Source organism: Sturnira hondurensis, unplaced genomic scaffold (assembly GCF_014824575.4).
Source record: "Sturnira hondurensis isolate 20B ecotype Veracruz unplaced genomic scaffold, ASM1482457v3 Scaffold0017254, whole genome shotgun sequence".
Lineage (NCBI taxonomy): Eukaryota > Metazoa > Chordata > Mammalia > Chiroptera > Phyllostomidae > Sturnira > Sturnira hondurensis.
Genome location: NW_028089885.1, coordinates 1,172,769 through 1,196,708, shown reverse-complemented (window position 1 = coordinate 1,196,708; position 23,940 = coordinate 1,172,769). Strand labels below are relative to the sequence as shown.

General features: G+C 45.6%; 1 protein-coding gene across 1 annotated transcript; it reads left to right on the top strand.

The window, feature by feature from the left end:
• Nucleotides 1–111: 111 nt before the first annotated feature.
• On the top strand, nt 112–23,455 carry SNAP29 (synaptosome associated protein 29). The gene is made up of 5 exons (XM_037067288.1): nt 112–550; nt 10,328–10,524; nt 14,913–14,998; nt 17,063–17,161; nt 20,584–23,455. Exons 1-5 carry the CDS (start codon nt 314–316, stop codon nt 20,739–20,741), a joined length of 777 nt encoding a protein of 258 aa, XP_036923183.1. The 5' UTR covers nt 112–313; the 3' UTR covers nt 20,742–23,455.
• The last annotated feature ends 485 nt before the right edge of the window (nt 23,456–23,940 follow it).

Here is a 23,940-nt window from a genome sequence, read left to right as displayed (position 1 = left end):
GGAAAAAGCCTTGTGATTGGCTGGTTCGTGCGCGCCGGGCGTGGTTCCCCCCCAAGCCGGGGGCAGGATGGTCTGCTCCAGAGGCGTGGCCCGCCCACTCACGGAGCTCCGCCAAGCTCGCACAGCTAGCGCGAGGTCCGTAGGCGGAGTGAGACGGTGGGAGAGGGTGGCGGCCGGGTAGGGCTACAGGGCTGTGGGCACTTCCCGAGGTCTCCCGGGGGCTATCGGGGACCCTTGCGGGCCCGGAAGGGCCGTTGCTTGCCTCGACCGCGCAGCTCCTACCTCTGCCCAGAGTGAGCTGAGCACCGGCACCATGTCGGCCTATGCCAAAAGTTACAATCCGTTCGACGACGACGCTGAGGATGAGGGCGCCCGGCCGACACCTTGGAAGGACTCCAGCGACCTCTCCGTCGGGTCCGGAGCGCCTGCGGACAAGCAGCAGTACCTGCGGCAGGAGGTGATGCGCAGGGCCGAGGCCTCGGCCGCCAGCACCAGCAGGTCTCTGTCGGTCATGTATGAGTCCGAGAAGATCGGGGTCGCCACTTCCGAGGTGAGTCTGAGGCAAGGCTGGGCTGGACCGGCCAGTCTGCATTGTCACAGGGGTCAAGAAATGTTTTGTTCACAATGGTTGAGGGAATTCTTGAATTGCCTAGAATATATTCTCGTACTTTAGTGACTTGATGATTTGTAATATAAAGAGATGGTGCATCTTGAGGACTTCAAAGAGGCATTTTGCCCCCAGGAATCTTTCTTTATTCCCTCAGGAATAAACTAAGCAGACTAATCTAGCCATTAGTCTGCTTAGTTTATTCTATTTTTGTGTTCCTAGTTCAGAGGTACACTCCACACTGTGTCCCGTCCAGGTATGTAAAACTTCTGAAACAGCAGGGCCTCAGTTAGGGAAATAGAGAGTTTGTTTCGTTTACATAATTTTCTGGTTAGAAGCCTGGCCCAAGGGCTTCAGACATTCCTCCCCCAGTGACCAGAATGAGTGAGGACCTCGTGCGTGCTGGTGTCTGAAGCAGAAGAGCAAATGGGCCTTGAGTTTTTTCCCATCAGCAAGCACTTGACCTTACCAGTAGAAGTGTTGAGGTCTTGTCTGCCTGGACACCTGTTGAGTAAGGCAAAGCACGAGTGTGGTCGAGTCTAGGGCCTTAGCTTTACTTCTCAAGTCCAGAGATCTAAACAGACAGTATGTGGTTGGGACAGTCCAGTGCTCCAGCTCACCTCTGTCAGTCCCATCCAAAGAAGATTTCAGAGTAGAACCTTAAGTGAGGATTTTTCTTTCTTAGGCACCGCATTCTCTCTTCAGCCCACTAATGAATGTGTGTGGGCATTTTTTTTTTTGAGTTTTAAAAAACCTAATAGTAGATTATTGGTGTGTCAGGCAAGAGTAATTAATTGTAAGCATATGAAGCTTTGAAATGTAATGTATTGTCTTCCTCCGTGCGTCTCGTAATTGTTTTCCCTGGCAGAGTTCATTCTGACCTGAGCACTTGTGGGTCTTGGGCAGTTTTGAGGTATATTGATCAACTTCTCAAATAGTCATCTCCATCATTTCCCCATCACCCCTTTCTTGGTTGATTTCCCTTCTTTGTTTCTCCCAGTCACGGTATCCCTCATTGGCCTACCTTCCTATCTTTAGCCTTGTTGAGCAAGTTTAGCTTGTAGTTCTTAAATGTCGTATCTACTGGATTCCTATTTTTGAATCTAAATGAGAGAATGTTGACTTAGATGTGGAAGGATTGTTGAGGTCTTAGGGCCCTGGTAGAGGGGTCACTGAGACTGAGTGTCCCAGGCCCAGGGAGCCAACTAAGAAGAGACACATTTGGAAACCTGTTAAAAACAAATGAAGTAGGAAATCAGAATGTAGGGTGTCATGATAGCAGATTAGCTTGAATATGGCTTTTAAAACTAAGGTTTAGCCCTGGCTGGTGTAGCTCAGTGGATTGAGCGCAGGCCTGCGAACCACACACAATCGCGGTTCGATTCCCAGTCAGGGCACATGCCTGGGTTGCAGGCCAGTTCCCGGCAGGGGACTCACAAGAGGCAACCGTACATTGATCTTTCTCTCTCCTTCCTTTCCCCTCTAAAAATAAATAAATAAAATCTTAAAAAATATTTTAAAAAAAGACTAAGGTTTAGACAAAAAGGGTGAGGAAGAAAACGGATGTTCCCAGGGAAAATAGGAGCAGTGCAAAGGCCTTAGCCTGGCACCAGAGTTCCTGATCTCCTAGGCCTCTGATCTCCTGGGCCCCTGGGCAGGGAAGTGAGGCATAGGATGAGGATGAGGATGAGGTAAGAGCCTGGAGGAGGCAGCTTAGGAGCTTTTTGTGGACTGGAGGGAAGGTCTGTTCTCATAACTTAAGAGAGCCAAAAACATAGAAGATGTGAGTTGTTTCATGCGAGGTGTGTTGACACACCCCATGCTACCCTCAGAGGTTCTTCTCTCTATGCAGGGGGGATGTGAGAGCAGACAGAGTGGCACCCCAGGCCTGTGAGGCATAGCCTGGACCAAACTGGTGTTACTCTGAGAGGTACAGTATGATCATGACTGAGCAGTGACAGGCTCTCTCATTACCATCATTCCACGCTGAATTTTTCTAAGTTTTCAATTATTGGATGCAAGAATGGCCCCGCCCTACTTCATACTCTCCAAACTGCCTTTCAGTTACTCAGCACTGTTTTATTCCCTTCAGGGTGGCAGTAGGAAGTGGGACAGGTGGGCCCTCCCTGCCCCTCAGTGCATAGGGTGATTCCCAGCAGACCCAAGTCGTCTGCTCACCTCCCAGCTTAGACGGGTGCCTGCCGGATACCCAACACTATGAAATAAGCCAAAGTGTGACAGATATTTTATAGAGGATAGGAGTCTGCAAATAATACTGGGTTGGGAAGGACTCACTCAGTCCCAGCTTGGCAGAAGTAAGAAAATCAGTCAAGTCACCTGTAGTGAAGGAGAGCCGCCCTTCTCCTGTGAAACCTACAAGGCTCGTTTCTCACAGATTAGCTATAGGTTATGACTGCCCGTGGGCAGAGCAGGTCATGCTTGGCTGGCCTGGTAAGCACACTCCAGAACCATAGAGAGATGCTCTTCTTCTGTCTCCCAAGTGTCTTTTTTTTTTCTTTCTTTTCCTAAGGTTTAAGTTTTGTGAAGCAATAATCTAGTCACCTGGTTCAAAGTTCTAAACAGAAAGCAATGAACTTTCCTCCTACCCTTCTTCTCCCACAGCAGCTACTTACTGTTAGTTCCTTCGATGTTTTATAGAGATACTCTGCATTTAAAGGTATAGTTATAGCCTCTTTTCCTTTTTTAAAAATTTTAACTTAAGAAGAAGCATTCTGTACATTTTACTCTACTTAATAGGATTGGGGGTTATTCCATAGCGATATATAACATGCTGCTCTTTTTCTTTTTTTTAGGCTGTGCCATATTCCATTGAATGATGGCTTCTGTTTATGTAGCCAGTGTCTTAATAATGGGCATTTGAGTCGTTTGCCCTTCGGTGAACTTGTTTGTGTGCTGCCTGGACACTGTGTGTAAACCTTTTCCCCACCCTGGCAGAGGAGCCTGCCCAGGGCTCTTCACATCCCTTTTGACAGCGAGCTGAGCATGCTCCAGTGACATACTTTGGGGTCAAGGATCTCAGTGCAGGGGATTCCAGCAACAAATGTTAGACCTGGACCTAAACCGTTGGTGCAATAACGTCAGTGGGAAGAAAGTGGTTATCAGCAGCTTGAACATGATGCTCTCAGCACCCCCAGCCAAAATGTCCTCATCACTGTTTTGTGCAGGGGCCTCACTTGCCTTCTCTGTGTCTCTCCAGCACACAACAGTCACCAAAGCCACACCGAGCATTTAGTCCAAAGAGCTGGGCGAGAGAAGAACACCCTCTTAACCCAGGAACAAAGACCATCGTGGTCATCTTTCCAGGCTCTCTCTATAACTTACGGCATTACCCCTGTTCTCTGGGAAACTGGCCTTGGAGCAGAACCTTGTGCTCTTCAAGAGAGGGGCTGCATAGACCAGAGTCTCCCCTCCAAGGCAGCCTTTGGTGGTTCTGATGCGGCCATAGTTCTTAGCACAACCCTATCCTGACACAAAGTCCAGACATCTGCTGGGTTCATTAATTCTCCGCTAGATTTCTAAATGTTAGCTATGGGGGAGGAGCAGTCGCTTGCTCAACTTTCTACTCCCACACTTTTCAGCACAGTGTCCTTCATGTTATTAGGTGCTTCCCAAATAGTTGCCAGCTGAAAAAATGACCTGGGGAAGGGAAGGAGAAGGAAGGGGCAGGAACAGAGGATTGATTGGTAGTGGAGGTCAGACTGAGGTGGGAAGAATGAATCAATCTGTGTGACTCTAGATGAAATCTTCCTCCCAGTGGCCAGAAAATGCCTTCTTGGGCATTTCATACTTTCTACCAGGTGTAAGGGACTCTGATAGAGATGTCATTGGACCACATCTTCACTAATAGGTCTGTTTTGGATATATTTTTTTTTAAAGATTTTATTTATTTTATCTTTAGAGGGGAAGGAGAGAGGGAGAGAAACATCAATGTATGGTTGCCTTTCATGCGTCCCCTGCTGGGAGTTGGCCTGCAGGGAACTGGCCTGCAACCCAGGCATGTGCCCTGACTGGGAATCAAACCGCGATCGTGTGGTTCGCAGGCCCGCGTGGATATATTTTTTTTACTAAATTTTTTATAAACTGTCAATGGTTGAATTTGACTGGAAATTTTGGGGATCCCAGGCCAACTTGCTGGCTCCTCAGCTGTAACAAGGCACGTCGTGAGGATGAGTTGTCACCATTCTGTAAGGTCAGACATCCCATACCAGAGACGTGGCACCTGGCCGTATTGGCTGCCCCTTCCCAAAGTGTCCATTCATGGCTGCTGTGCTGTCCCGAGAGACCCTGCTCTGCTGAGCAGGTTACGTGCTGCAGGAAGCTGAGGGGCTCTCTGCTCTCAGCCTTTCGCCTCTGAGTTGGTGGTTCTGAGAGTGGGAGGTGCTGTTGGAGATGTTGTTCGAGGGACCCCAGGTTCAATGATTGTTGAGGTTCAATGATTGTTGAGGATTAACAGCAAAACTGTTATATTTGTAGTTATGGTTTATTACAGTAAAAGGATACTGATTAAATTCTCCAAGGAAAAAGGCTCATAGGGCAGAGTCCAGGAGAGGCCAGGGGCTATTGTCTCCCAGTGGAGTTGTGTAGGCAGCACCTACTTCTCCCAGCAGTTATGTAGGACACACACAGAGTGTTGTCAAAGAAGCTCACCCAAACCTGGGGTCCAGGTGTTTTATTGGGGGTTAGCCGTGTCTGCGCGGATGCCTACACGGCTGACTTAAGTGTCTAGTACCTCCAGAAGTTGAGCGTGTGGGCCCATGGCCCCCATCACAAACAATGTGGCCAAGCCTGAGGGCCCAGGGAAACAAAAACACTCTTATCTGGGTAAATCAAGGGCAAGAAGGCAAACAAGGCCTTTCTTTGAAATGTGCGGGATGTGGACAGTCCTGGCCCTACTGAGTTAGTCCTTTACTTGGGCCCCTGGTCTGCATGCACATATGCAATGAGGGGCAGCAGTGGTACCGTCTTTGCCTTTGGTGGGTTTTTTGTGTAACCTAAGGTTCAGTTTGTGATTTTGAATAACTTCATGCTGTCACTCTGAGACATGCTGAGACTCATGTGCTACTACACTGAGACAGAGCCCGGATTTGCAAGTGCTCCACACGCATGAGCATGCGTCCCTGCCAGTGCTTATGCATATGTGTACTCTTTGGGGGAGGAACTACATAACAGAGATAAATTTCAAGTTTCTAGATTCAGCTTTTTGACTCCAAACTGACATCTCTGCCTACTTATCTTTTGATACCTGAGTTTAATGACAAGCTCAACATGAGAAACTTAGCATTGACACCTTTTTCTTGGGAACTTCAGAGCATGACTCTGGCAGGGAAGACACCAAGATCTGTCTGACATTAGGAGATGCCTTGGATATGGGGGCTGGGGGCTGGTAGTCTATGCTATCCTTTGAAGGCTACAGCTCTGCCCCCTCATCGATCCCTGCTGGGTCCTGCCCCACATCCCCGCCTATTCCCTGTCATGCTCACTGCTTAGTTTCTCTTCCTCTCTCAGTTCCCCAGCTGGTCCTGCTGCCCCAGGCCGCTGCACTGGCCACTCCCTCTGCCTCAATGCTCTTGCCCCACCCCAGCCCTTAGACTCCCTAACTTCTAAGCTTTCAGTTTCTCTCCCCCCTGCCCTCCCCCCTTAAACCAGGTGAGGAGTCCCTCTGAGGGACTTACCCTTTCAGAGCCTCGTGTATGTGACGACTTTCTTTTCTGTTTCCCCTACAAGACTGTAGGCTCAGTGAAGCAAGGACCCAGCTGCCTTCCCTTTTGACTTCTCAGCACTGCAATGTTAGTCAACAGTGAAAAGTCAAATTTAACTTCCTGTCATATTGTTCTCCGCTAAACTGTCAGCTCCATCAGGGAAGAGATTTGGGATATTCACCCCCTGAAGTCCACACACCTGGATCAGTACCTGGCAAAGAGGGAGAGGGTGCTTGATAATAGGTGTTGGTGGGTATCCTGCAGCACTCTGTCATTGCATGTGTGTTTTCAAAGAGCACTCTGCCAGACATGATTCCCTGATGTCTTCACATCCTCACATGGCGCTTGGACTTACTCTGTCAGGGAGGTGTCACCTCGTGTCAGGCAGTGTACACACTAACAGTGCCTTCAGCTGTCTTTCTGCTTTTCTTTGTTCTGTCAGGAATCCCTATGCTTGACAAAAAGCCACAAGCCAGAGAAGAGAATTGAGACACTTCCTCTATGTGTGTTGTCCCTCGGCTTTGTGCCTCCAGCCAGCCAGATTTTTTTTCTCTATCTTCTTTTCCGGTTTAACTTTAGAAAACTCCTTTGGGGCTCAAGGGAGGGAAGGAATCACCTGTAATGCTAACACCTGAGCTAAGAGCTTTGCCTGTGTGCCCTTTACATGGAGGGAACGTTGCAGAGCTCACAGCCACCCTTGTCTCTTAGGTGACCTCCCATTCTCCCAGGAACTAGCAGCGGAGACATGACGCAGCCCCGCTTCTGGAGGACGGGAGCGTTTGAGGCCTGCCTTTGTAATGGCTGGGGTGCAGGTCCTGCCTGGCCTATACTTTGTGTCCTGGCACTCGTTTTTGGTGTGTGTTCTGCCAAGCGCTTCTTCCTCGTTGGTTAGAACTAGGTCACAGGTACATGGAGTGCAGTCCTTTCCTCTGCCTTGGAGGAAGATTTTAACAGAAGTTCCTCCTCTGCTGGCCCCCTGACCAGCAGATCACCTCCGGTAAACACCAGCGTCCAGCTCAGAAACTTTCAGAGACCAGAGCAGCACTGACTTCCTGGCCTTCCCCTCCCAGCAGGACAAGGCACCCCCTCATATCTCTCTGTACCTTCTATCACAATATTCGAGTAATTTGTTTGGTTTCCCTACTGAGTAAGCACAGTGCATAGACTCAGAGTTTGAAAGACTGTGTCACTTGTGAACAGAAAAAAATAAAATCTCACTGTGAATTGAGAAAGATTTTGTCAGTTGCTGTTACTGCTGTGAGTTTCCAAATTGAGGTGGACAGGCCAAGGTGGGAGGGAAAGTACTGGGTTGGCCAAAAAGTCCGTTGTGTTTTTCTGTAAAGTAAAAGACACACTTTTCATTTTCACTGATAACTTTATTGATTTGGATATTTTGAGTATGTTGGGTATCTCTTGCTTTTGGTTTCTAGTGGGTAGAGGCCAGTGGTGCTGCTAAACATCTTCCAGTGCATGAGACAGCCCCACAGCAAAGAATTATTTGCCCAAAATGTCAGTAGTCCAAGAAACTTTGCAAACCATGTTTGACATGTTCCATCAATCACAGCACCTTCTCCATACTTTGCACAAATCTTTTTTTGCATTTCAGTAACATTTTTACCTTTCTTGAAATAATGAAGCATAATTTTTACCTTTCTTAAATTAATGAAACATAATCACTGAAAATGTTGCGTATTTCCTTCTATCTTCGGTAGTAAAATGGCTGCACAAAAATTCACCAATTTCGATAAGATTTCTTTAAAATGCATGCTGATATGACAGCTGTCATGATACAGCCTAACAAAATTGTTTCTAATGAAGTTAAAGACAACTAACTTCATGAAGCTAAAGATAAGTTAGAGCCAACTTATGGAGAAAACATAATGGACTTTTAGTGTATTTGGCCAACCCAATAGTTCATGAGATGAGCGGAACTGCAATGGGAGAGGTACTGTCACGGAGGCCAAGGACCTGCCTCCTGGTGGGCAGCAGAGCCCTGGCTGCCCCAAGTGCCTCTTAAGCTTCAAATTCTTCTCTTTGCTGTGAAGTAAGCATGGGTGGGATTGGACTGGTAAAAATACATCCACTCAAAAAACACGTGAATGCTGGAGAAGATCATTTTAATCCTAATTTATAGCTCTCCCTTGTTCCAGAAAAGACTCACCTCTGAGTGGACATGATGACTTGAGGTGTTGGAAGAAGTAGAAGCTCCAGATAAATTAACAGATTTTTGTTCCTGAAAATGAACCCTTGTCAGATTTGCTTGACACATTTGAAGAACACAGTCCAGGAAGCATTTTTTTCTTTTTAATTGGAAAAGCCTGATGACTTCTGCAGACGTATCTCAAGCTGGTGAAAAACATACGTCCAGCGTTACGCAGCTCCATGGTTCTAAGTCGATTTCCAGCAAGACTTAGGCAGAATTTAATAGTAATTTCAGCCAGTGTTTTAGCTTTTTACCTATACAGTATATTTTTTAAATTTTATCCACTAAACATTCAGAACTCAAGTTATATGTTGGACCCTAAATATCCTAAAAATCTTTTTAAAACAATTTTTTGATCATCTGAAATGGACTCTCAAACCCATTGCCTAGAGTTTTATTTACTTATTTATTTATTTTTAAGAGTTTATTAATTTATCTTTAGAGGGGAAGGGAAGGAGAGAGGGAGAGAAATATCAGCGTGTGGTTGCCTATCGTGTGTCCCCTACTGGGAACTGGCCTGCAACCCAGGCATGTGCCCAGACTGGGAATCGAACCGCAGTCCTCTGGCTTGCAGGCCTGTGCTCAATCCACTGAGCTACACGAGCCAGGGCCCGAGTTTTATTTTTATTGTTCAGATTTTTGGAGTGTCTGTTTAAATTTTTCCTGACTTTGTTTTTAGGTATCAAGAGAGAACATCTCCATGGACCATTTGCACAATTCATTTGTTGAGCCACAGGGAGATGCAGAGTTAGGAGATTGAGAGGAAGACACGTGAGGGCACGGGCTGCATCATAAAGTAAAAGAAGAAAATCTTGAGAGGCTTGGTAGGCTTCTGGCTCGAAAGGCAGATGACAGGGAGGAGACAAGGTTAGAATAGCCTAAATAGGGGCTGAAGCAAGTTTAGCCCAAATAAAGGAGGTGTTAGTGTTTCTTTAGTGGTGAGTTCACATCTGCAGCCAGAAGCATCAGCTCTTGGGGAAGAAGATCCAGACTGTCCTCCTGGCCACAGAGCATCATTCATGTGCCTGTTCATCAGATTTACAGTGAGCAAAGCAGGTCCCTGCTTCATGGAGCTGGCATGCTGTAAAGAAAACTAAAGCAGATCATGAGTAGAGTGTTGAGAGTAAAAGGAGGAATTCTGCTTTGGAGAAGGTGTTCAGGGAAGACTCTTTGAGGAAGTGGGCTTTGTATGGGCACTCAGATTATGTAAGTGAGGAATGGAGTCATACAAGTACATGGACAAGGAACATTGTAGGCCAAAAAAGTAGCATGTGCAAAGGCCCTGTGGCAGAGTGCCTCTTTTTGGAAGTTTTAAAACTGACATCGTGGGTGACCTGGAATCAGACACTAACAGGACCCCAGGATTTACCCCCAAAATTAAAGACATGACCAAAGCCATGTGGCTCGATGGGAACCTCCATATCTGGGAAGAAAGAGTACAAAGTCATAGTCCACGGGTCAGTGCCAGGTCAAAGCCTGTAAGGGTTACCAGGGCCAAGGGCAGAGAGGCTCTGCTACCAGTGCAGGCCCTGTACTCTGACCCCCACAAGCATCCATCTTAATGTGGACTGGAGCAAATGAAAAAGCAAACAAACAGAGGTAGAGCAGGGAGGGGGAGACAAAGGAATGTGTTGTCAGAAAGGATGGCATGCTCTTCCCAAGTGACAGTTTCTGGCCACACATGTGCTCACTGAGGGTTTGCTCACAGGGTTTATGAAGAGCCTGCTGTGTGTGGTCCTGTCTAGGAGAGGAAGAATTAAACAAAAACGTAATGGCACCATCTCTGGTTTTCCCCAGGAGCTCGTGCGTCAGCGAGGAGTCTTAGAACGCACAGAGAAGATGGTGGACAAAATGGATCAAGATTTGAAGATCAGCCAGAAGCACATTAACAGCATTAAAAGTGTGTTTGGGGGGTTTGTCAATTACTTCAAATCTAAACCAGCAGAGACCCCACCTGAGCAGAATGGCACCCTCACCCCCCAGCCCAGCAGCAGGTGAGTGGGTCTTCAGCTGTTCTGATATGAAAGAAGAAAGGGGGGGTTAGTACAAATGCCCAAGACTCTCAGGCCACTTCTAGTGCCTTAAAGGGATCCAGGAACCTTGGAAGTTTCTCATTGGGAGGGATTCCTCTTCAAACAGTTTGAAACAAGAAACATTTCCCCAGCACTCTGGATTACCTTCATTTGATTGACATCCGGTCTGCAAATTTGGCATCAGTTGGGTCTTCAGTAAATTACTGCTCCAGCACTTGTGACCCCAGTGACTGGAAAGAGACTGTTCACTTCAGAAAGCTTCCTCAGTACAAATGTGACTCACTTCACCAAAATTTTGCTTGGAAAAGTTTTTAGAGTGAACTTTTCCATATTTAATCCAAGTTTCCAGTTGATTTTCATTTTAAGGTTAGAGATTATTATCCTGAATCTTTTGGCTAGAGTATAATGAAACCATACATGTGATTTCGTCAGGCATTTAACTGTCACATGTTTAAAAAATAAGAGTTGGGAGATATAAGGGGGATAAATAGTAGTGGGAAAAATACAATAAAGATAAATAAAAAGATAAAAGAATTTTTTTCCCTTTTTAAAATATTTTATTTACTTATTTTTAGAAAGAGGGGAAGGGAAAGAGAAAGAGAGGAAGAGAAATATCAATGCGTGGTTGGCTCTCATGTGCCCCCACTAGGGACCTGGCCTGCAACCCAGGCATATGCCCTGACTGGGAATTGAACTAGCAACCCTTTGGTTCTCAGCCTGAGCTCAATCCAGTGAGCTACACCAGCCAGGGCAAAAGAATTGAATTTCTGCTAGATTACTAGATTACTACTATTCATATCTCTGATCATTGTCTGTTTTATATTATAAAAACAATGCAGCCATGTTACAGAAAATCTGCCCCTTACCTAACATAACACAAAAACTTATAATTAAGTTTTCCTTCTTACTCAGTGATTTCATTGTTGTATTGTGTCAGAGTATTCATTTGGTTTTGTAGCGTGCTTCCATTTAACCCAGAAAAATGTTTGATGTAATGTTATTACACAGGTTTTATAGCCATTCATAGCCATCTCTCTCTCACTGTGTGTGTCTCTCTTTTACTTCTGCAATACAGAGCTATTTTTTAAGAGTTTTTTTTTTAACGCATAACTATCAAGCAAGCCATATCAAGCCTCTGACTATTTACCTGTGAATACACCTGTGTGGCCATCACCCAGATCAGGAAGTAGGGGGTGGGGGGGGAGAAATTAGGGAACTATTTTCAGCTCACAGTGGGTCTGGGGAGAAACAAGTGCAGGCAGAAGAGCCAGTGGTGGCCGCAGAAAGAGCAAGCAAGTGAAGTTGGTGCTGAGAGGTCCAAGGGCGGTTTTCTGTGGATGCTCTAGCCAAGGTTGTGGGGTGTTTTGGCTCAGCCATAATGTCCATTCATCCCCAACTTTGCAACTTGACCCTAATTTCAAATACCTTGTCACTCTGCTCCCCCAACTGGAGTAGTTTTTTTTTTCCCAACATGCAAATAAAAATGATTTGTGTCCTCATTTTTGGCTACCTGTAATTACCATAGGAAGTGTGGACATCTGTTCACTTCGGATTGAGACATCCACCTTGCATGGTCTCAGCAGAAGAGCAACCCGTTGGAAGAGGGGGAAGCTGGCGAGTTTGTAATCAGCACTTCCCTGTGTCCTGAATATCTCTTCCCAAGGGCTTCTTCCTGGGACTCATAGTATAAAAGCCTTTAAGATTCTGGGTCTCCCAGTGTAACTTCCCTTTTTTATGGAGTGTTTGAAAACCAGAGGCCCTCCCAACACAGGTGTTCCAGTAGGGAGGCAACCAGAGTTATTTCAGAGAGGAGGGCTTCTTGGTTCCCACACCTCACGTACCCCATGTGATCTCTGCCCATAGATCCACCCCAGTCAATGGTAGAGTTCTTGCCATCACTCAATAAATGTAGGAAAGCAAAACTTTTACATAGAGCAAATCATTCTCATTCAAGTGTTGTCCAAATGCATGGAAGTAGGTCTGTGTAGCTTTGTAGAGAGGCTGCTCTGGTAGTTTTGTGTGTGTTCATTTTTTCATGGGTCATGAGTTCCCGTACTTTGCAGGCTCATGCTTTTGGCTGGGAGACAGAGCTGTAGGAGCAAGGTCCATCTTCCTTAGGAAGGTGTGGAGAGGCAGACAGTAAACAGAGATGCAGTGAAGGCGCACAGTGGGGGGACTTCGCCCTGAGTACTGAGGCGCCAACCTTTTACTTGGAGTCAGGGTTTTGTGGAAGTCTCCCAGTTGAAGGAGGGGGTTAAGGGACAAACCCATAGCAGTCAGGACACCAGAAAAGCCAGGGCAAGGAAGGATATGACTATTTCTGGAACAGGAGCCCCCCAGGTACTTAACATTGAGGGATGGCCTGTGATGATCTGGCCTATGAGCTCCTAATCCCTAAATTTGTAAAAATTACTACAGNGGGACTTCGCCCTGAGTACTGAGGCGCCAACCTTTTACTTGGAGTCAGGGTTTTGTGGAAGTCTCCCAGTTGAAGGAGGGGGTTAAGGGACAAACCCATAGCAGTCAGGACACCAGAAAAGCCAGGGCAAGGAAGGATATGACTATTTCTGGAACAGGAGCCCCCCCAGGTACTTAACATTGAGGGATGGCCTGTGATGGTCTGGCCTATGAGCTCCTAATCCCTAAATTTGTAAAAATTACTACAGTGTGTTATATAATTGCTTCTACAAAATATAGTAAAATTTTTGTGATCCTGTTAAAGTCTTTAATCCATAAATGCAGGGGTAATTGTCATTTAAAGTAAGTTTTCCCTAACCAAATTTCTATTTAGTCATGTGTACTTTTTTATCACCTAAATCCTTGGGCTTTCTCTAAAGTTTTGTCTCTTGGTAAGCCATTGTCCTTGGTGACAGAGCTTCATAAGGGGCTTGTTCCTGTTCCATTTAAAGCTCACGGGGGATCCATTGACATCATAGATTTCACCACCACTAAACCTAAAACTCTCTGACTTATTCAAAACTTGGTTTCTGACCAAGAGCCACCGCTCTCTTAGACTCCTTCCCTTTCTAATCACTTCTGTCACTATCCCCAGAATTGGCTTTCTTGGGGGAACCCTTTCATAAGAGTGCGCAGAAAAATAGTCAGCTCTGAGGTGTGCAGGCTGGATGCGGCAGGGTGGACTCCGAGGCCGCGCATCTCGCACCTACACCCAGCCCGGCAGTGTGTGGGGCTCACCGGCATACTCGGAGAGGCCAGCTGTGTGTTCTAGACCTTGAGTCACTGCTGCTGAGTAACAAAAACCTCAGGTTTCGGAAGGTTCGGCTCTATTCTACAAGTCAGTGGAGCACTGGGAGCCTGTAAAACCTTTAGCCTGACAGGAGTCCAGACTTGCTCCTAATGGTGGGGAGCCTTTAAAAAACTTTAGCTGGAGAAGTACGTGTCAGGATTGTGTTAGAAAGATGCCTGGCCTTTGGGGGCATGGATTGGAAAAGCAGAGAACTAATCCCTAAGGGTAAATAGAGGCAGAGCAGAAGGAGGGGCCAGGTTTCTGGGGTACATGGGAGATCAAGAGGACTTTTGTTTGTATGGTCCGTGGAGAAGGAGGGCCTTTTGGAGAATAACTAGATCCCAGCCTGGCTGATGAAGTGGCCAGGCTGCTGGTCCGCAGAGATGGAGAAGCACAGACTATGTAGGAGGCCCAGCTTCTGGGACACGTGCCACACCTCTGGGGGTTCAGTAGGCTGTTGGGTGCAGTGTGAGTATCACTGATTTGCCAGGAGAAGTCACTGTCTGCAACTGGCGCTGGCAAGCTACGCTTCATGCGCCAGGAAACAAAATCAAAGATATTTGGACTTTGGGGACTTATATAATGGAAAAAAATTTTTTAGTGATGAAAGTCAAAATAATTGAGTACAATCTTTTTTGTGATATAAGCCTACCAATGAGAAGACTGAAATTCTTAATTTAGGGTCAAAGTTAATGTTTCCTATCATTTAATTAAATGACTGCCAATGGACATCTGTAAAGGCCATTCTCTGCTTGTGGCTGTGTAAAAGCAGCCGGCGGGCTGGATATGGCCTGCAAGTGAAAAGTTTGCTGAGCCCCACTGTGAAGTACCCAGTTGGTTGTTCAGATGCTTCTCCTCCACCTGGGGCTGGGGTCTTTGTTTTCCTGGGGGAGGGCCACCTAACCAGACGCTTCGCTTCTAAAGCAGGTGTCTCAGAAGCTTGCTGCATGGGCAGCTGGGCTTTTAAGATGTGCTCATAGAATCTCTTTTTGGGTCAAGGAAGGCATTTGTTTTTCTCACACAGGATTACCTGAAAAGACTGTACTGTCGTAAGTGTTTTTTCTTTGTAAAAGTTTCCTTTTTTCTTAACTTTTATCAAAAGATTGAAAGACGCTATAAGTACAAGTAAAGAACAGGAGGCACAGTACCAGGCCAGCCACCCAAACCTCAGGAAGCTGAATGACTCAGGTTAGTGGGGACCCACGCTCCCTCCTACATTTGGATTTTGTGGGGAGACCTCTGGATTTGTTGTTGGCCCTGAGTGGATGGTGTTGGGGGCAGCGGGCAGCGGGGACTTCAGCTGCTGTCATCCCACATGCTGGGTGAAGGGTGCTAGGGACCCAGTGCCGCTCTCAGGGAGCCGGAGGTGTGCATTGCTTTGGAGGGTGAGATAAAGTGGAAACCAGCTTCCCATTGAAAAGGAGCCTGAGTTGTAGCTCTGAAAAACCAGCTGGAGGAAAACCCCTAGGTAAGTAGAATAATGGCCCCCCCCAAAGGTGTTCCCAGACCCTGTGTAAATAGGTTATATGGCAAAAGGGTAAGTAATATTGCAGAAGGAATTATACCGTATTTTTTCAGACTATAAGACACACTCCCTGCCCCTCTCCCCCTTCCCCAATTTGGGAGAAATAGTGGTTGTTAGTGCTGTTGAGTTCTCTTTATATTTACATTGGTGAAATATTATGTTTTGTATGTTATTAAATATTTTACCATATTTTTTGCTTCAAAATTTTTTTCCTATTTTCCTCCCCTAAAGCTTAGGTGCGTCTTATGGTCCGACATGGGGAGATTATCCTGGGCTATCCAGTTGGACCCAGTATAATCACAAAGGTCCTTCCTAAGTGGTAGCAGAAGAGGGAGTGTCATAATGTGAGATAGAAGATGCTATGCTGCCAGCTTTGAAGGTGGAGGAAGGGGCCGTTACTAAGGAATGCAGGTGACCTCCAGAAGCCAGAAAAGGCTAGGAACTGGATTCTCCCCAAAAGCCTCCGGAAGAAATACAACCCTGTTGACGCCTTGATCTTAGCCCAGTGAGACCCATGTTGGCCTTCCAACCTCCAAAACTTAGGGATAAGTTTGTTACAACTGCAGTGGGAGACTAATACAGCCCGAAGGCGAGGAGGGGAGGAGCAGCAGCATGGGAAAGGTGTGCGAGATAGAATGCTTTGTGTGAAGGCCCAGAAATACCCCTTACCTGAAAAGGAATTTAGGCCTTCTGGGGGCTTCTGTAGACCCCTAGAAAGCCAGGCACATTGGAGGGACTCCAGAAACCAAATGCTTTCTGTGCTGCCTTCAAGGAAAGCGGGACACACCCTGGAAGCACCAGAACTCACCACTGTCATGCTTGACACAACTAAGGAGGGGCCTGATGGAGGAAGAGCGGGGGTCAGGAAAGACTGAGATCAACACAGTTCAATCTGGAAAGGCGAGAACCCACAGGAGGAAGTGAGAGAAAACTAAAATAAACCCAGGAAAAAATCGAGCTCTTTGTACCCTGAAGTGGAGCAGGAGCCCTACACACAGACAACATGATTTCAAGGAATTAAAGGGAGTTTTTATTTGTGTGGTGTGTATTAAGAGACTTAAAAAAATGACACTGTATTTGCAGAATGGCTTCAGTGGGTTTTGCTGCAGGGAACACACTGAGCGTGAAGGGGCTACTTCCCCCAAAGACAAAACTGAGATGAGACAGGCTTTTCTGTACATTTACAAACTGACATTCAAAGCGCATTTATTTCTAGGGATGAATGCACATTATTTAACATTTCTTTTTTTCTTTATTTGTTTTGTTTCAGGTGAAAAGACAATATAGAAATAAATTTCAAAAGGAAAAAAATTATTCATCATCCAATTTCTGTAACAGTAACAATTCATTTTTAAAGCTTGTCTTTTAGACCTTGCCTGTGAGCCTGTGCGGTTGTGCATTATTGCATTTCCACTGCTGTATTATTATTTGTGTGGATTTGTGTGAATCCTGAGCTTGTATGCCAGTATCTGACCAGGTCAACCATGGGTTGAGGGTCTCTGATCTCCAAAGGGCTGCCCTGAGGAAGCATCTATTCACTCCCGCACGAGCCTGCCCGCTGCCTTGCTCCTACGTATTATCCACTGGCATGCTTATGTCTTCAAATGGCCTCTGAACCAACCACTTTATTCCTCCCACCTGTTTTCCAGATTGAGATTAATTTGATGAAGCAACATTTCTAGGGATATCTAGTCAATGGTTCTCCTCATGTTTCTTTCTAAACTCAGACTCCATCCCTGAAGGGGCCGTGTCTGCTGTGAGTACTGAGGTTTACCCAAAGAACCCACACCTTCGAGCCTATCACCAGAAGATCGACAGTAATCTAGGTAAGATTGGAAGCTGCACCAGCCTTCTCGGGTCCCTTATTTGAGAATTTGTCTTCCAGGTACCTCATGTCGAACCAGCCAGTGCACTAGTAGGCACCCAGGTTCTCAGGACTGAAACCTGGCATCTGCCTCTCCCTGGTCACGTGTCAGATCCAACACAAGTTATGTCCGTCTCACCCCTCACTCTCTGGAGTCTGTTCACGTCATTTCATTTTCACCTCTTGTCTGAATTGTGACATCAGCAGAGGCCAGGAGTCCCTGAGGGGCCACACAGTGCAGCCTGGACACTGCTCACTTCATTTTCACCATTTCACAAACAGAGCCCCATTTCCTCCTCTGTCCCCACTATGTTTTGCAGCCAGAAGTTATGAGGACTTATCTTCTTGGCACTGGAACCTTGGGTGGGGAGCCTGGTGTAGGACTGGGACTGCTCACTCCCAAGATACCACTCAAATTTTTATCCAGCCCATTCTGCATCTCTGCCCCTCCTACCAGAGTAGATGGATGTGGTTTCTTTAATTCTAATGAATAGAAGTTGTCAGACTTCTATTCAGCTAGATTTCTGATGGTTGTATGTGATGATTGTTCTATAATTTAGTTGTAATTTTGATGTGTTATGCAAGGAGGTGAGCTGTGTTTACCTATGCTGCCGTCTCAAATGGAAGTATAGTCTTCCTTTTAAGCATTTAAAGAAACCTTGACAGAAATAAGACATTTATTTTAGAGAATAGACATTGGTGAGAACAAATAAAAGAACTGTAATTCCACCACCCACAACTGAACACTGCATCTCTCAAAGTAAATGTCATCGCTTCACCTTCTTGGCCGCAGGGGAGAGGGCCCATCTCAGCATCTCCATGCCCTGGCAGGTTCAGCACCAGACTTCACCTGCCCTTTGCCCTGAAAGCCCAGACATCCACCTGTCACTTCTGACCTCTGAACTCTGCCCTGGAGCCAGAGACCTCAGAAGGTGCATCTGCGGGATCTGACTTATTCCAGAGAAACAAAAGGACTTGAAAGTTACCAGTCCTCCCTCCCAGAGGTTTTCCTGGAGAGAGGCCTAGGGAAGGTACAGAATTCAGCATGTCCAACTCACCTTTACAGGCGGAGACTATAGGGTTGGCAAGAGGACTTGCTGGCTGGGGTGGAGCAGGGAGACTTCAGAGCTCAGCCACCAGGCCCTGCTGATACTAGCCATGCGTGGCTGCCCTCCCTTCATTCCACACCCTCCCTCTGTCTCAGGGACTCCCTTGCCTGGTGGCTTTACTTTGTCACATTTTTTTATCTCAGTGTAGCTATCTGCCTATTCTTTGCTGTTCCAGCTGCTGACAAGCTTCCTGATGCCAGTGACCTCACAGGTTTTACTTTTTCTGATCTTGGGTTCCAAGAAACTCAAGAAGCACAAGGCTGAAGACTTTTTTTTTTAACTCTTCCAGCTCAGATTTGTGGTGCCTGTGCCAGTATTTATGGATTCTGGCCTTTTTTCATTTAGTGTTCAATTAGAAGGTTTACGAAGCACCACCTCTTCTGTCTTCTTTCTGGCTCTTTCCTGTCCTACTGTTCTCAGTGAAAGGGTAGAATGCAGCTCTGTGTGTGCCCCCCATTCTGCCCCCTCATTCCACACTCCCCATGTGCAGGTGTGTGTCTGCATACACACACACACACATAGCCCCATCAGGGGACTCCTCATGCTTCTTTATGTCATCTGTGCCATGCAAGCCCTTCGTGTACTCCCAAGGCTGGCCATGATCTTATAGACATTATCCCTCTTCAAAACAAATGTGAGATTGATTGTTACAACTTTTTGAACCAGAATGAAAATATTTGTTACCAGTAATGGAACAACCTAATGAGGGAAATCGAATGAGCTCACAAGGGGAGCTCATTGTCCCAGGCACTTCTAGGGCCTTTCTCTCACAGTGGGTTCACCTCAGCTGTAGTCACAGTCCTAGGCAAGGTCAGAATTTGTATTCAAACCCAGTGGAATTAGCCTGGATTTCCCCCATACTATACTTCCCTTGGGTGGGAGTGGGGCTCTTGTTTTTGAACTTGAATTTCAATAATAATGATGTAACAACCTAGCAGAAAAGCTGAACTTTTGCCAAAAGCAATATACTCCACAGTTACCTGGGGCTCAGCCATCTGGCATCTCTGAAGGTACTCAGCACCTTCAGCACTTTTGACATGGGGACACTGAGCTGCAGGAATCTGTGAACCCAGCTTGGTCAGAGGCCACTGCCTTCTTTCTGACCACGAAGCAAGCGAAGGAAATGATGTGAGGCCAGTTCTGGGAAATGCACGCTAACTGTGGCACCCCAGAATGTGGGCAGCATCGATATGTCTGTGGATCTGGGAAATGGAAGCCGTGAGTGAATGAATGTGGGAAAGTGTTAATTTTCATAACATAGGTAAAGGGACCTCACAGCATCTTGGGCCGGTAGGAAGATCGTAGTTCATGTGTTTTCTGTTAGAGCATACCAGGTGGCAGGGCAGTGACAGACCCTGATCCCCCTTCTCCTGCCACTTGTTGAGTGGACCATCAGGGTGCAGCCTTCAAGGGGCAGTGCTTCCCGGGGTCAGTCTCTCAGATATATTTCCTAACAGATCTTCATGTTTCTAACTCTGGATCTGAGCTCGATCTAGCTGTAGGGTGTTAGCGATGGGAGGAAGGAAAGTAGGCACTACCCATTGAGAGGAGGTTTTTGCTGAAGAGCAAGCCAGTGAATTTGGCTGTTAACAACCGGGGTACCTCTCCCAGGTACTCGTCATGGGGTCTAGGAAGGAAACTTGTTTCTAGGCTCCTCTGTGCTCTTTTCCACAGGTACTGATCTTGCAGTTTGCAGCAACCTACGAAAAGGTTTAAAGGCCACTAAAAAATTATATAGATCTATATGCACTTTATAAAACACAGGAAGGACAAAACACCATTGTATCAACAGTGTTTATCTTGCATGGTTGGTCTCAGTAGAAGTGGTTTTTACATTAAGAACACACTACTTTTGCCCTGGCCATTGTGGCTCAGTTGGTTGGAGTGTCATCCTGTAACGGAAAGGTTGTGGGTTTGATTCCTGGTCGAAGCACATAGCTAGGTTGCAGGTTCAATCTCTAGTCTGGACATGTATGAGAGTTAACTGATCAATGCTTCTCCCTCGCATTCTCTCTCCCTCTCTGTCTAAAAGCAATGAAAAAAATGTCCTCGGGTGAGGGTTAAAGAAAGAATATTACTTTTTACTAAGTAAGCAGATTTTCTTTTCACTTGCGCGTATTTTGGAAAATGTAACGAAAGCCCTGGAGGTTAGCCTGTTATGTGAGGAAGAGGACTTCATAATCTAAATGTCACTGAACACCTGGGTGGGAACAAAAGCAGTTCCCAACGCTGTCACTGTTTGCTTAGGTCTGCATGTCCTTTCCCTCTCCCACAGATGAGCTGTCCATGGGACTGGGCCGGCTGAAGAACATAGCCCTGGGGATGCAGACAGAAATTGAGGAGCAAGATGACATTATTGACCGCCTCACAACCAAAGTGGACAAGTTAGATGTCAATATAAAAAGTACAGAAAGAAAAGTTCGACAACTTTAAAGACAGTGAAGGATTTCCACTCCATTATGATGAAAAGATTTGAAAGATCTTTTAAATTCCCAAGAAATTTCATTTATTATTTTAGTGTGTAATTTAACATGTGTTTGCAGATGTTGTGATAGAGTTGGTCTCAAGAGATTTTGTTATAGGAAGTGTGCCTCCCACTTGTAATCAGAGCCAATACCTCGCTCCTTTCTTTGAATGCTTAGAGTTTTAGTCTCCTTGCCTCAAATATCTTGGGCCTTTGATTATTAACCATGCTGGAATGAGAAGAAAAAGTTGCAGTTCTTACTTTAATGAGCATATGGGAAGATGTGGGCAGAATTTCAGTCTGTTGTATATCTCATTCCTATGCCTTACCTTCATGAGAGTGCTGTAGCACCCTGTGAGCCCATTGTTGGTGCAGGAGGGTCCTTCCTCCCCAAGCCTTTATTTAGCAGTCATCATCCCTCCCCTAGCACCCCGCACACATGCATGCACACTCTGAGCACATAATTCTCCTAACCTCCTAGGAAAGGATCGGTTTGAGGTTCATTAATGGAATGTGTGAGCATTCTTTGCTATTGCATTGACAGATGTCATCTTTTCCCCTCCTGGCCTCCATCTTTGGCGTGCAATTTAGTGGAAGGCGTTTAGACCAGCCCTGCCAGCTGTGACACCTGAAAATATGTGGGGAATTGGGTAAGCCCTTCCCTGTGTGCCCTCATTCCTGACTCTCTGTTCATGATGAGGAGCAGGTTCTCCACTGGCTCAGTGCTGTGCCTGGCTGACCAGCTGGGGGCCCTATGGAGTTGGTGGGAATAGAGCATCACACACACATGGCCAAGCAGTGACCTTCCTACACTGAGCCCTCCACTCTGAGACTCTTCCTGACCAGACCTCCAGTATGAGGTATGACAGTGTACACACAGGGTCTAGGTCTCCTGACCAATCCAGGGTTCCCACTCACTCTCCCGCACATCCTACAAAGTGACTTGATTCAGTGCTTGGTTCTCTGACACCCAGTTTCAGGGCTAGAACTCCACAAATAATGCTGACTTTGTATAGAAGAATTAGGCTATAAGAGAAAGCCCAGACATCATTTTAACTGGCCCAGCTTGTTCTTTCATTTTACAAAAAGAATCACTTAAAAGCATTCATTACCATTGATTTCTGTAATTAAATGGGTTTCTTTTTGTTGGTACTGCCAACAAAATAATTGAAGCAACAAGGCACTTGCCTTTTTAAAAAGCAAATTAAAATATTTTGAAAATGGTGAAAGCAAGCAGAGGGATTGATTTTAATGAGACAGATTAGATAAGAAACTTTACAATAACATTGCCTCTCACCTTGAAACATGGCACTGGCTAGATTTTAAACATATACCCAGCCCAAACTAAAGTTCTCAGGGCTTTCAGCAAAAAGGATGCTCAAAAAGCATTAAGCCACAGTACAGAGCAGCCAATATGTGTATTTCCACTCATTCTAATAGTTTGTTTTTTCCCTAACATCTTCCTCCAGGTAATAACTGTTTCTGCTCATTATCATCAGGCATACACTTAATGGAGATCAGTCATTATACCTCAGACCTAGACTTTTTTCCCCTTTGAATAAAGGCCACCCACTGCCAAACATTCTTTTTCAATCTTCCATTTGCCTAATGGGATTAGTGATTTAACTGACTTGAAGCAAGTAGCACCTTATTTTAAATACCTTCCCTCTCTTTCTTGGGTTTATGAAGCCAGTCACCTCACCTTTTTTTTAACCCACGCATATGGAAGGGAAGTTGTCCTCACTTTCATAGAAGTTTGTCTTCTTCTGGCATATTAGACAGTCTTGTATCTTATTTTGTTCTTCTTCAGACCCCTAATTCTAAGGCCTCTGCCGTAGGACTGTCTCTAAGCCACATACTGGCCAGCAGCTTCTTTCTGCTGGGTCTTCACCCCTGCTCCTGCATTGCTGAGACTGCTTTATAAAGCAAAGTTGTTTGCATTTTCAGAGAATGAAGGAATATCTGAAGAGCCTCTAGAATCTTTGCACGTGATGGTGATGATCAAAAGGAACTTTCTCTTCTCTAGAGACACTCAGAAATGCCCAGGTTGGCATTGGGTACGGGATGGGCTTTGGTATGACAGACAAGGCCAATGAACTTACCTTTCTTGCCAGATGGGGCCCATAAGACAGATTTTTATTTCCACCATTGAGCCGGAAACAAACTGTGCCTTCAAAAAAGTGGTTTTTCTAACTTTAGGTTGGTTATATGTTAAATGTGCTACTAGTTTAAAAATAAGTGCATTTTCCTCCAGGGAAAACTATTTCTAACATCTAGTGATTTGTAACTTAGCAGTGGGGTTGTCTTTTTTGCATTCTGTAGGAAAAGAAGCCTGAATTTAACTTGGATGGCAAGGAAAGAAATACAGAAGTGTATTTTAATTTCTCTAACTTCTTTCTATGAATATGTAATTTTAAGTGTACACTACACCAATTTAGTAAAAATCTTATACTTTGCCTCTATAGGCCTTTTCTGAAGAATTTTTAAAGTTAGCAGTGTTGTTGGGCATCTTCAGCTCTGATGGATGAAATGTCTTACCTTCAGAATCATGATTTAGTCATTGAAAGTGCTCATGGGAAGGTGGGCTTTTTGTTCAGTCTGTATCAGAACCGCTCTTATATTCCATGCCTTCAACTTAATAACAACCATATTCCATGAAATAAAATGTGAAGTTTTTAAATCAGCTTCTGTGTTCTGCATAGTTATTTTCAAAGACCTGGTGGAGGGGAATCATCTTTGTCGAGTCATCCTGCATGTGGCTTTCCCTGCCACATTTTAGCTCCTTGCTACATTTAGCCTCTGTACAAGCTTCCTTCTTGAAATCCTCATCTCATCTGTCAGAGTTCTGTCATCCCTACCTCAATGCCCCCTATGCACAACAGGCCAGAGTGTAAATGTTTAGGCTCACAGGCCAAACTGTCTGTCACAACTACTCCACAATTGTAGCACAAAAGCAGCCAAAGATGATATAAGTGGTCACGTTCCAATGAAACATGGATACTGAACTTTTAACCTGATATAATTTTTACATGCCACAAAATACTTTTTGTGATTTTTCTAATTCTCGCCCAAGGATATACTCGTTGATTTTAGAGAGAGGAAAAGGGAGGGAGAGAAACACTGATGTAAGAGAAACATGATCGGGTGCATCTGGTATACATCCCCATA